The sequence below is a fragment of the Populus nigra genome, chromosome 16 (genome assembly GCF_951802175.1).
Source record: "Populus nigra chromosome 16, ddPopNigr1.1, whole genome shotgun sequence".
NCBI classification, from domain to species: Eukaryota; Viridiplantae; Streptophyta; class Magnoliopsida; order Malpighiales; family Salicaceae; genus Populus; species Populus nigra.
The window spans coordinates 1,855,393-1,867,710 of record NC_084867.1 but is presented as its reverse complement, the minus strand read 5'-3'; the positions used below and the strand labels follow the sequence as shown (position 1 = coordinate 1,867,710).

At 31.4% G+C, this 12,318-nt stretch overlaps 2 protein-coding genes across 2 annotated transcripts; both read right to left on the bottom strand.

Moving 5' to 3' along the window:
• Positions 1 to 1,665: 1,665 nt before the first annotated feature.
• LOC133675074 (phospholipase A1-IIgamma-like) lies at positions 1,666 to 3,390 on the bottom strand. Its single transcript, XM_062096354.1, has 2 exons — positions 2,757 to 3,390; positions 1,666 to 2,648 (listed from the first exon to the last, which is right to left on the bottom strand). Exons 1-2 carry the CDS (start codon positions 3,315 to 3,317, stop codon positions 2,016 to 2,018), a joined length of 1,194 nt encoding a protein of 397 aa, XP_061952338.1. The 5' UTR covers positions 3,318 to 3,390; the 3' UTR covers positions 1,666 to 2,015.
• A 6,406-nt stretch (positions 3,391 to 9,796) lies between these two features.
• On the bottom strand, positions 9,797 to 11,130 carry LOC133676002 (phospholipase A1-II 4-like). The gene is made up of 2 exons (XM_062097578.1): positions 10,570 to 11,130; positions 9,797 to 10,477 (listed from the first exon to the last, which is right to left on the bottom strand). Exons 1-2 carry the CDS (start codon positions 11,128 to 11,130, stop codon positions 9,797 to 9,799), a joined length of 1,242 nt encoding a protein of 413 aa, XP_061953562.1.
• Between the last annotated feature and the right edge of the window lie 1,188 nt (positions 11,131 to 12,318).

The window sequence follows — 12,318 nt, the reverse complement described above, 5'->3', positions numbered from 1 at the left end:
TAAAACAATTTAAGTCTACATGGGTTAACTCACAAAACTCATAACCTAAGTAATGGGACCATAATAATTGGATATTTCATTAGTTTTCAACAAACCATTTTTCAACAAACTAAAACAAATATGTTTGTTTAGCATAATTCATAATCAACCAAATATTTAAGATATTGAATTATGAAATTAAAAAAACAAATATCAATTAAAAAATAAACAAAAAAAACCTAAGGCAACCGGGTTAACCCGTCAAACTCATGCATAGGTAATAAAATTAAGATAATCATAAAGAATACAAACCATAATAAATTATGAAATCTAATATCTAATAAACCAAGTGTTGAAGAATGGAATTAAAAAATATATATAGATATAAAAAAAGAAAATAAATGGGAAAAAAACATTATAGATAGGAACAAAATAGATGAAATGAAACTGGAATATTTTTACACAATTTAACTGAGAAATTTAGAATCAACCGAGGAGATAAAACTTGTTTTAGTTTGTTTTGTTTTTTACATGGCATGAGATATACCGGTTATTTCAGACATAATGGAATAGAATTGACAAACTTAGTATGAATAACTCGAGAATTGGATGGAGAGGAAAAGGTGAGGGAGAAGTATGAGCGGTAATTTTAAAAGGATTTATAAGAAAGAAAGACGATTTGTAACAGTAGTAATTTTAAAACTGAGATTGGATGGGACTACAAACTCGATGAAGCAGTCCCAAATCGAAGTGTAGTTTCATGATTCATACAAAATGAAGATTTTATTTCTTGAACACAAGAAGTCAATTTGAATAAAGACGACATCACCGGCATGGAAGAAACCAAAGCCGGGCTCCAGCTACCGAGTAACAAAATAGTCCGAAGAAAGAAAAATTTGCAAAGCCCACCTATTATCTTTAAGCCTGAAGTGAGATTTCCAAAGGCCAAGCTCTGCTTTGGGAGTCAAATTACAAGAAAAGAACTCAAACTAGAAAATGGGTCATTCAAGTTTTGAGGAGTTTTGCCTCAAAACAGCATAAACAAAAAGTAAAAGAAAAAAAGCAATCTCAATCTCAAAAAGTTGCCTCTTTAAACACTCTCTTTGTTTCTTGCTTCTTCTTCTTCTAGATATTGCTCTCTTCACTTCTTCGTTTACACAAGTCAAGAAACAGAAGGTTCTAGATTTCAAGAATCTGAAATTAGTATTGGTGAAATAAAATATTTATACGATACTAGCATTTTAAAATAAGTAAGAAAATTATATTGTACTGTTCACATATTCATTAACTTACTACATATTTTTATTTTCTTACTTGATTCCTTAAACTTTTATTTTTGACAATTTAATCCTAAATTGCATGTCAATTCCTTTTGATTTCTTAAGCAAAGTAAACATAAAAAGAAGGTGGCTCTAAATAAAAAGGTGGTCAAATGGGTGATGTGTCCAAATTTTTTTAAGAAAATAAACTTTAATATTCCTTAAGCTTTACAAATAATATAATTTACATATTTTTGAATGTTTAATATTTAATTTTAGTTAAAAACTTTATGTTTTTTATATTTTAGTTCATGGTTAGAGAGTAGAGAGAAATTTAGATCAAATCCCACCAAGATAGATCTTTGCCAAATTTTTTCATTCCCAGTAAGAAAAGCTGCAAATAAGAACTTTAAAGAGAACTTTGAAATTTTGATCATTTAGCTGAAGCAACAACATCTTTATTGAATATCAGATTACAATACGAGATGATTCCAGTTTGCTGGACTTAACTAGCATAAAAGGGATATAGCAAGCCAATAATCTAAGACGGTCAAAGCAGGCCAACAATTGCCAGAAAGCAACATACGAAATACAAATTTCTGAACTACTCCACTTCTACAAGGAGTTGTTCATTTATTATTATCTTAGAGAGGCACAGAACCCTTATTAAGTTTTATTATTTGATGCTTGGCTTATTGCCAACTTACTGCTATTGGGAAATTGCCAGAATTTTGAATAAGATCAGTATCATGCTGGCGACAGAATACTGTTTTCCAGTTAGAGGATGATCCCCTCAACATCATCTTCACTAGGAGGATCCGGCACATAATCATTCAACTTCCAGAATCCGTTGTCTGTTTGGATCATACCATTGTTCTTCACATTCCACCAATTAGGTGGTATTTTATACTTGTCCGGCAATAAGTCGAGACCTTTGTTTAGCAGTGCTATATCACGATCGACCACTAACTTGAATTCTTCTTCTTTCCCTTGGTAACCTGCTATTGTATGTAGATAAAGCTCTAAATCATGGGGTTTGGTGGGATCCTTGGGGTACGGGGACTTGATACTGTCAATTTCCAGTTCTTTACCTACATCTTGGTACAAAAGTACTGGATGACGAGGAACAGGATCTTTCGAGTTTTTTATACGTAACACATGAAGATCGTTGGTAAGACCATTGAATACATCTTGGAAGCCTTGATCTCCTACACGGGGACATGCATATGCAAAGACTGTGACAGGAAATCCTATGTCCGACCCAGATGGCTTGTTGTAACCGTTGGCAACTATGTCCATGGCATTCAATGTTGCAAGTGCTGCACCTAAGCTATGGCCTGCCACGGTTATGCTCACTTCCTCTCCATTGAGAGCATACATGTCCACAAGTCTCCTGACCTCAGCAAGAACCTGGCCAGTACGAACGTAGTAAAATAAATAAGAATATTACATGATTATATATTTTGAGGCAATGACAAAACATGGATTTAAGAATTGATTTTATTTATTTATTTTTACCTGCTCCCTAGCACTGGTCTTATTGTATTTGGACTTCGAACTTTTGGCCACGTACACATTGTGAAAACCACTGTGCACCTTGGGATTGTTGGTTGCTCCAAAAATATCAGAAGCTGGTATTAAAACGAATAGAAAATCCTTTAACCATTCCGCGGGCAAGATTGTTCCTCTCCAGCAAACCAAAATATCCCTTCTCCCTAATACTCTCTGGCCTTCATCGGTTGTTACAGCCACGTAACCGATCCAAGCAGACCCTTCGAGATCCAATTCGAGCACCTCTGCAATGTCTTCTGATTTCAAATAGAAGTACTTAGTTACTTGGTATTTGAATGGATTTCCATTCTGTAGATTCACATTCATGAATAATTCTTCTGGTGGATGACGGGAAAGCGCATATGAATCCGATGCCTTCACGTAATTGAAGGCATCGCCGATAGCTCCAACCCTTTCACCATAGTGAATAAGATAACGGCGGAAATCAGTGTTGATAGGGTGGTCCAAAAGACCCTCCCAGTTCTTTGCACCACTGAAATCCTTCCAGTTATCTGCTATGCTTGCCATATCAATGAATCTCACTATGTTAAAACTTGAATGCCTTCTCTTTTTTGCAAGTTAATTATGAGATGTGCATATATTTCATGGTTTTGCATGCTTTATATAGAGTATCACTACTGTCTGCTCCATTATTTGAAGCTCAAATGGAAACACATGGAAAAAGTTAAAACACGTGTAAAAAAAAATTAAGATGATATTTTATTCGTAAGAGAATTTTAAATAGATATTGTACTTAATTATATCTTTTAATAAAATTAAATTTTTATACATTTATATTTACTTGACAATATATCGAAATTATATTTAACAACCTAAAATAAATTTCACTGGCTGCCTTGCGTTAGCACTGAAAATTTAGAAAACACGTGGAAAATCAAATGGTAATGGTGGTCTAGAATCTAGATTTGATTGGGGACGTGGATATTGGGAAGATCCTTTTGCATGTCCTAATCACAAGAGGAATAAGAGGTCATCGTCTTCCGACCGAATTTGGCACAAAAAAACATATGGATTGGTCCCCCGGTTAAAAACAAAAAAACAAAAAAGCCATTATGCCTTCATTGTCAAAATAATGTCAATTGAAATTTGAAACAATGTTTTGACATGTTGTTCTTCTTGACAAAATTAATAATAGTTGCTTTCATAGGTATTTTTATTTTTTTCAGGAGTTCATTAGGCATTGCTAAATTAACTGGGGTCAGAATGGTTTACCCACATTTATTTTTGCATAATATAATAATTTTTTTATTTTAAAAAGTAAAATGACACACGCATATTACTTGGATAATAATTGCACATTGAATTATTGAACTTACTCTTGGAAGACAAAAAAAACTAGGTGTATAAGTGTATTTGTGTATTTTCTTTTTGTTTTTTAGATAATAAGAATGAAGAGAGGAGATAATGCCTCTTTTACCATATACATAATTTTATTTAAATAATTAATAGGGTTCTGTGTGAGGACTCCCGTAAATTTATGGCGGCGTGTGCGGCTAATTTACATGGTCAAATGATGGCTTCTAAATCGACAATGAAATCCTCTCAATAGTCCCTCTCGAACCAGATAGCGAGTTTGTATTTTTTTACTTGATTTTTCGTTAATGACTATTTTTTTCTTCTCTCTCATTCTCGAAAAGCACACTGACCTTATAAAAACTCAATATATCCCTTCCATTAAATTTTTTTTTAAGTTTTGGTCTCTGGTCTTTTGATTAATATTTTTTATTTGAAATAATTTATAAAATTAGAATATATTTTCTATTTCATCCCCAATGAATTTTTTTTATCTTTTAAATTAGGTTCTTTAAAAAATTCAATGCATCCCTTCATTTAATCTTTTCTCTAGATTTGGTTCCTGATATTTTGATTAATATTTATTTTATTTAAAATAATATATAAAATTTGAATTTGTTTTCAATTTTATTCCTATGAGTTTTTTTCTATAATTTTGGTCCTCGTTCTTTTATTTACTATTTATTTTATTTAAAATGGTTTATAGATTATTTTTTTCAAATTTCATCCTTTTGAGTTTTTTTTCTATTGAATTTTATCCTTAATTTTTTATTGTTATTTTTCTACCCTTAAAGTTTTGAATTAGATTAAATCAATGGATTGAATATAAGCATGAATTGCTTGGTGTTTTTGCTTTTTGCTTTTCAGGTTGCCATTTTGACATCACAAGCGATCTCTTTTAATTACTGGAATAATATTTTTTAATGTCACATTAATATCTTTTTTATATCTTTGTCAATTGTTGAAAAAATTGTTTAATAAAAAAATTGATACCGATAAACCATAACCAAATCTTTTTATTTTATATGAAAAGTAAAATAACATCATTTAAAAAAAATAAAGAAAAATAGTCAACGAGTTTTGACTAGATTTTCCTTCGATTCATCAAGACATGGGTTAACCCGAGTTTTTGATATTGGATCAATTCTCTTCTAATTTCTTTTGAAACCTATATCGGTCTAAGTCTCAGGTCACGAGTCAACCTGTCAAGTTGAGCCGAGTTTTAAAATAGTGGTTTTTTAGATGGAGTGCTTCTAGTTTAGTCACTAACTAAGGTCATGGGTTTGAAAAGTTAACACGAGTTGACAACCCCCTCCCCCCAATTACATCCTTCAAAGTTATTTGTTTTGAAAAATGAATGCTTTTATTTTCTCTGGTTTCTTTTCAATTAGATTATCCTCATCTTATAATCTAGGCACGAGGTTTAACTGGGTGATCTAAGTTTTTTGTTGTTTTTTTTTCTTGTCTTTTAAGATTCGATTCCCTTTAAAATTAAGCTTTTTATTTTTTTATTTTACTTTTTATTATATTATCTTGTTTATATGATCTGCCTGTGATTTTTGATGGGTAATTCCCAAGTTTGCTGATGCATTGTTTTTTTATTATATTTTTTTCTTGGTTTTATCCTTCTATATTCATATATTTAGAAATTAACTATCTTTAATTTTTCCAATTTGTTTTTATTATTTCAAGTTGTGAATTTTTTTTAAAAAAATATGCTGAAAGCGTTAAACATTGCTTTTTAACACTGCATAAAAATTAGCTCAGCTCAGAATGTGGCGAAACGCGGGCCACCTACATCTAGTGGTGTTCGAAAAGCCGTTTTGAAGTGATAGCATGCAAAACCTGTATTTTTTTTATATAGGAAATGCCTTTGATATTATTGTACGTGATTTAAAACTTTTGGTGGACTCATTCAGTTATAATTTGATAAAATTATTGTTATCGGTATAAATATCTCCCTTCCTTCCAAAAGTTGGAAGACTTGTGGTCTTGAGTTTATGATCAATTGGACATTTACATTATATTGATCGTATAAATCATGAAATCAATAAATTAAAGTCCTAAACTATTAATTTATAATAATCAAAAGGTTATTAAGTTTTAATCAGAATCATTTACTTTATATTGATCGTAATAAATCATAAAGATTAATTTATGTACCTTAAAATAAAAGATAATAAAACTTAACACTCAGTAAAAGAAAATGCTCAGCATGAAAACAAATTTAGACCACACCGTCCAATAAGAACCTAATGATCTCACGTTTTCTTTGAAAACAATGCATTTCATCGTTTGAAAACAAGGCAGAACAATCCTGAGATTGCAACCAGCCATGTTAGACCTTAAAACCTCAATTTCATAAAATAAATAAATAAATAAAACTATGCATATGGAAATTGAAATGTCCAGGTACGAAGAATCGTGGAATCACATGCAAGTGGTCACATGCAAGGGGTCACATGCAAGTGGTCACATGCCCGCAGTGAAGGACAATGGCACTCGTAAATGCTAAACATGTGTTTGGGACCATTATTTTATCAAATTTTGAATTTTTTAAATTTTTTTTAAATTTTTAATTTTTTTTGAAATACTGATATTAAAAATAAATTTTAAAAATAAAAAAATATTATTTTAATATATTTTAAAGTAAAAAATACTTTAAAAAAATTTACCACCATCCCAAAAAAAAATAATCTAAATTTACAACGTTTTCAAACCAAACAGGCAACCAAACCCACGTAAAAAGTATGCGACACAAGCGCAGCCACTATTTAACTCTCGGAAAGGCAATATCGATGCTCTATTTTTTTCACGTGAAAATCAACTCGAGACATGTATAAGATTGCAGCCCACATACTCCCACTTACGACTGGAGGTGTTTAGGGGCCGAGTTGGGCTAGGTTTAGGCCGGTTTATTTTTCTCGAACCAAACCTGGCCAGACAAATTGGATCTAACTGAGCCTAGTAAAGCGCTAAAAAAAAGAGAGAGAGTAAAGTCTCGAACCTTTTTTTTTTCGCTGCCGAATAATCATATATTCTTGTTAATAAGGAAAAACAAAAAAGCTAGATTTACGTTTTTTTTTTAAATAAACATAAGGTATTATTCTTATAAATTTCCCAAACAAAGCTGCGCTACTCGGATTTGTGCACGCTATGCAACAAATCTTAATGCGGATTGTAAGCTTGTGGCTTTGTTGAGATTCGAGACGAAAATCTTCTTCTGCGTGCTCCGTCATTAACGATGTGATTTATAAATCTCTCTGTAAACAAAAATCAAACCAAATCATGGAAGAAGAAAAAAATGAGCGTTGCCTTTGATATACTAAATAGGATGAATATTATAAATGTAGTAACTATAGATATGATACCAGAAATAGATTGGTTTTTTATTATTTTTCAATTCAAATTAACAAAAGTAATCTCTCCTTTAATAATATGAATTCCAAACGTTCACATCCAGATATATATAACTTATCATGTTAATTTAATTAAAAAAATATTTAAGAATATAGTAACAATTGTTTTTCAAAATATTTTTTGTTTAGAAAAATATCAAAATAATTTTTTTTTATTTTTTAAATTTATTTTTAATATCAGCATATCAAATTAATCAAAAATACTAAAAAAAATTAATTTGAAGCAAAATATTTTTTAAATTTTAACAAAAAATAGGTTAAAACTCACTCATAAACACTTCACAAAAGTAAATTCAGTTAAATTTACGGAAGACTAATTAGATCAACTAATTATGCACCTATATATATATATATTTCCTTTAAAAGTTATTATTGTTTTTTCCTTTTATTTTTGATAAGCATGGATTCATTAAAAAACACCGAGAGGCAAAAAGGGAGAGAAAAAAAAGTATAGCTGCAGATAAGTAGCAGGAAAAACATAAACAATAAAAGCATCGAAATTTCGTAATTCTTGTTGCAAGTCTAGTTATTATTGAATTTAGTGGTTGCTCAATTTAGCTATTTTTTAACTATATTTTAATTAAAATAGCTAGAAATTCATTTTAACTAGCTCTCTGAAATAAAAAGCCATCAATATTTTATTATTATATATATTTCATTATTCAAATTATTTTTAAATTATCTAAACTCATTTAACTCTATTTCTCTTGATCAAATTAAACAATGTTTAGCATCATTTCCATATTTAAATGTTTGCCAAATTTAAAGGGAATTAGTCAACTATAATAATGACATTGGGAAGCATGTAAAAAATTAAAGCACTAAACTACATATGATCCTAAATTCAAGTCAAGGATGCACTTGGTATTGCACCATTGACCGTTGATATATTTTTTTCTGAATAAACGAGCAAACAAAAAAAAAATGGAGAGAGCTTTTGTTCGCTGCAGTGGAGTATTCTAGAAAAAGGGTTCCTTGAAACCCTTTACAAAACCCAACACTCTCAAAACAACCGGCCCCTTGTTTCCTCTCCGTCAGTGCCTTTCAACACAAACCTACTCCCACCATAAAACCAGAATTTCTCCGCCGAATACGTCCTTTTCAACACCGACCCTGTCACCAACACAGAATCCTACTCCCTCGACGAGATCATCTACTGCGCGCACCTACTGGCGTGCCCTCTTCGACTCTCGCGTTGGTAAAACCACTTGGCCTTATGGTTCCCGTGTGTGGTCCAAGAAAGAACGGGTCTTATTCCCATTGCTGCAAGTCATATTCAGTTTTCTTGGGTTCCTTTTCCTCTTAAATTTGCATCCATACGACCATCAAAGACAAATCCTTAAATCCCTCTTTAATTATTCTGTGTTCACGTAACTGGGCTCCGATACTTCTCACTCTTACATCCTTTATAAAATTTGGTTTGAATCTTGCAGCTGACTGCAGACTTGTTTTGGCCGAAAGTGGTAAAGGAAACTCGCCCATTCTGGTTTGCACGTAGTCACTCTAATTGATTTTAGCCGGTTTAAAGTGACCGGGTGTTTAATTATCCGGTCCAAAACTTTGTGTTTTAATATAGGTAGTGAATAAGGCACCTCACCAATCCCTTCAATATCGTTTTCCTTGAAGGATCCACATAGTCATTCAACCCTATTACACCTGTGTGGTTTTTTGCTGATATAGTTATTTCTGTAAAACACACACACACACATATATATATATATATAATTGAGTTGAAAATAACACAAATAAGATAAAATGAAATAACAATTCAACTAAAAAAAATTTAATACCATAACCATGTGATTTTTTGTACAGAATTTATATAAAAAAAGGCCGCATGGTTTATGAGCAATGCAACAGGTGTTACAAGTGCAATATGACATGTCCTTGCCAATCTACAATGTTTTTGGATAAAAATTAACGTTTAAATTTTATAAATTTTATATAATTATTAATTTTAAAATTTATAAAATTAATTAAAATATATATCAACTGACTCAAACATCTACACTAATTAAAAAAAACAATCTTTGGTTGAAAGTTGATGTTTGTATTAAAAGTTAATTACTTGTGATAATTACCAATTTTTTTTTAACTAATAAGTCTAATAACTAATAAGATCGTGTGTTAGAGCATAAACACAACCAAATTGAATTCTACAAGGAAATCCAAATTAATTGAGCTGACCACATTCCACGCATAGCGTAGACGGCAGAGTCGAGGTTGCCATTCTGATCCTATTGGTTGCAAATTGAATCTTTATTAATATCATTATTATAATGCTGGTGGCATATTGTCTTTCAGGAATATTGCAGTAATAATATTCCCTTCAATATCATCTTCACTTGGAGGATCCGGCACATAGTCATTCAACTTCCAGAATCCGTTGTCCATTTGGATCATACCCTTGTTCATCACCGTACGCCAATTAGGCGGGACTTTATACTTTTCCGGCAATACATCTGCAGATTTGTTTACCAGTGCAATGTCGCGATCGATAACCAACCTGAATTCTCCAAGTTTCCCTTGGTAACCTGCTATTGTATGTAGATAAATGTCCAAATTATGCGGTTCAGCATTTGGATCCTTCAAGAATGGCGACTTGCTGCTGTCAATTTCCAACTCTTCACCTATATCTTTGTATGTATTGTAGAAAGCCGGTGGAAGACTAGGGATAATATCATTTTTGTTTTTTATGCGCAGGACATGAAGATTAGCAAGGCCATTGAATACATCTTGGAAGCCTTTGTCTCCAAGGCGGGGGCTCGCATAAGCGAAGACTGTGACACGAAATCCTGTATATGATCCAGCAGGCTTGTTGTAACCATTGGAAACTATATCCATGGCATTCAATGTTGCAAGTGCTGCACCTAAGCTATGGCCTGCCACAGTTATGCTCACATCCTCACCGTTGTGAGCATACTTGTCCACAAGTCTCCTGACCTCGGCAAGAACCTGGACAGCAAAATCAAGATCAGATAGTTCATTATGGGATATAAATACTTTTCTTCTACAGTTAAGCAATGACAAGGTATATCAATATTTACCTGTTCTCTAGCACTGGTCTTATTGTACTTGGAGCTTGAGCTTTTGGCCAAGTATACGTTGTGAAAACCATGGTGCATCTTGGGATTGTGGGCACCTCCAAGAATTTCAGCAGCTGATACCAGATCAAATTGAAGATTTTTCGCCCATTCGGACCCCAAGATTGTTCCTCTCCAGCAAACCAAAATATCCCTTCTCCCTAAGACCGTATTCCCTTCATCTGTAGTCACAGCCACATATCCAATCCAAGCAGACTCCTTGATATCAAACTCTATATAATCAGCAAAATCATCCAGTTTCAAGTAAAAGTACTTCGTCACTTGATATTTGAATGGATTACCATTTTGCAGACCCACATGGGAGAAGAGTTCTTCTGGTGGATAACGAGAAAGTGCAAATGAATTTGATGCCTTGACATTGTTGAAGCCATCACCAATAGCCCCAACCCTTTCACCGTAGTGAATCAGATAGCGGCGGAAATCGGTGTTGATGGGATGGATCAAAAGACCATCCCAGTTGTTGAATCCACTAAAAGCCTTCCAATGATCTGCTATGCCGGCCATATCAGTCTTATAGTATGTTTGATAACTCCTCTGGCAAGGCAAGTGTGTGGTGCTATCATATTGCTTGGTTTCGTATTATTTTTATTGTATAGAGATTATCCCCCAAAGCTTGTATACTTGAATAATCCAACAGTAACCGAACAACATTGTAAGTTTAAAAACCTTTTGAACGATGTAATGCTAGGTAAAGAATAATTAAATTTAATTAATTAGCACTCTTTCACTTTCTCGTCCTCAAATTATAATAATTTCAACATTGTTACGATGTTATCCGAACGAAGCATAATATTTGTTCTGATATATATATATATATATATATATATATATATATATATATATATATATATATATATATATATATATATATATATATATATATATATATATATATATATATATATATATATTAAGACAAATAATATATGATAGTACAATATTACAAGTGCAAGGGAGCCTGAATTAGGCCAGGTTATAGCAAACCAATCTGTATTTTTATGTTCCATGTTCATAAGTATGGGAGAAATTAATAACTCCACGTGTCTTTATATATATTTTAAGAGTTGTATCCGGTCTATCTTTATATATTTAATTACATCTAATATAATTTTAAAAAGTTGTGTTGTCTCTAATCTATATATTATTTTGTCAATTTTTTCATTTAAATTAACAAAAATATATCACGTAATTTGCCCAAGATCAAATTTACATTTTATATATTCAAAATACCCCTCATTAAAACCCTCATTAAAAGATAGAGAACAAAAAAGAAGATTATTTGAAATTGCTTTTGAAATGAAAATAAAATGGTGTCTAAAAAATAAGTATTATAGTGGAAAATTTTGAAAAACAAAATATGAGTACATTAATGAGAAAAGGGGTTTTAGTTAAGAAGTTATTTTTTTTATATTTATTTTGAATGTCTTTATTTTTTAGGTTCTTCCGAATGCTTTCAGCTTTTATTAAATAAATAACATAGAAAAAACTGTTGGATTTTTTAAGAATCAAAGATATTAATAATAAAAATAAGCTTTTACTAGCAAATTATTTTTCCAATAGAATTTAAATTATTACTTTTCTTATAAAAAATGGTAATGCCATGTAATTAAGTTAAAAAAATAAAATGAAATTCAAGATCTTCATTAAACACATAATTAGATATCTTTAATTGTGTATATTTCTTAACTTCAT

Coding starts and splice junctions, on each gene's coding strand:
- LOC133676002 (XM_062097578.1), bottom strand. CDS start 11,130: ATGGCCGGCATAGCAGATCATTGGAAGGCTTTTAGTGGATTCAACAAC. Junction 10,478..10,569: donor AGACCAGTGCTAGAGAACAG/GTAAATATTGAT, acceptor TTTGCTGTCCAG/GTTCTTGCCGAGGTCAGGAG.
- LOC133675074 (XM_062096354.1), bottom strand. CDS start 3,317: ATGGCAAGCATAGCAGATAACTGGAAGGATTTCAGTGGTGCAAAGAAC. Junction 2,649..2,756: donor AGACCAGTGCTAGGGAGCAG/GTAAAAATAAAT, acceptor CGTACTGGCCAG/GTTCTTGCTGAGGTCAGGAG.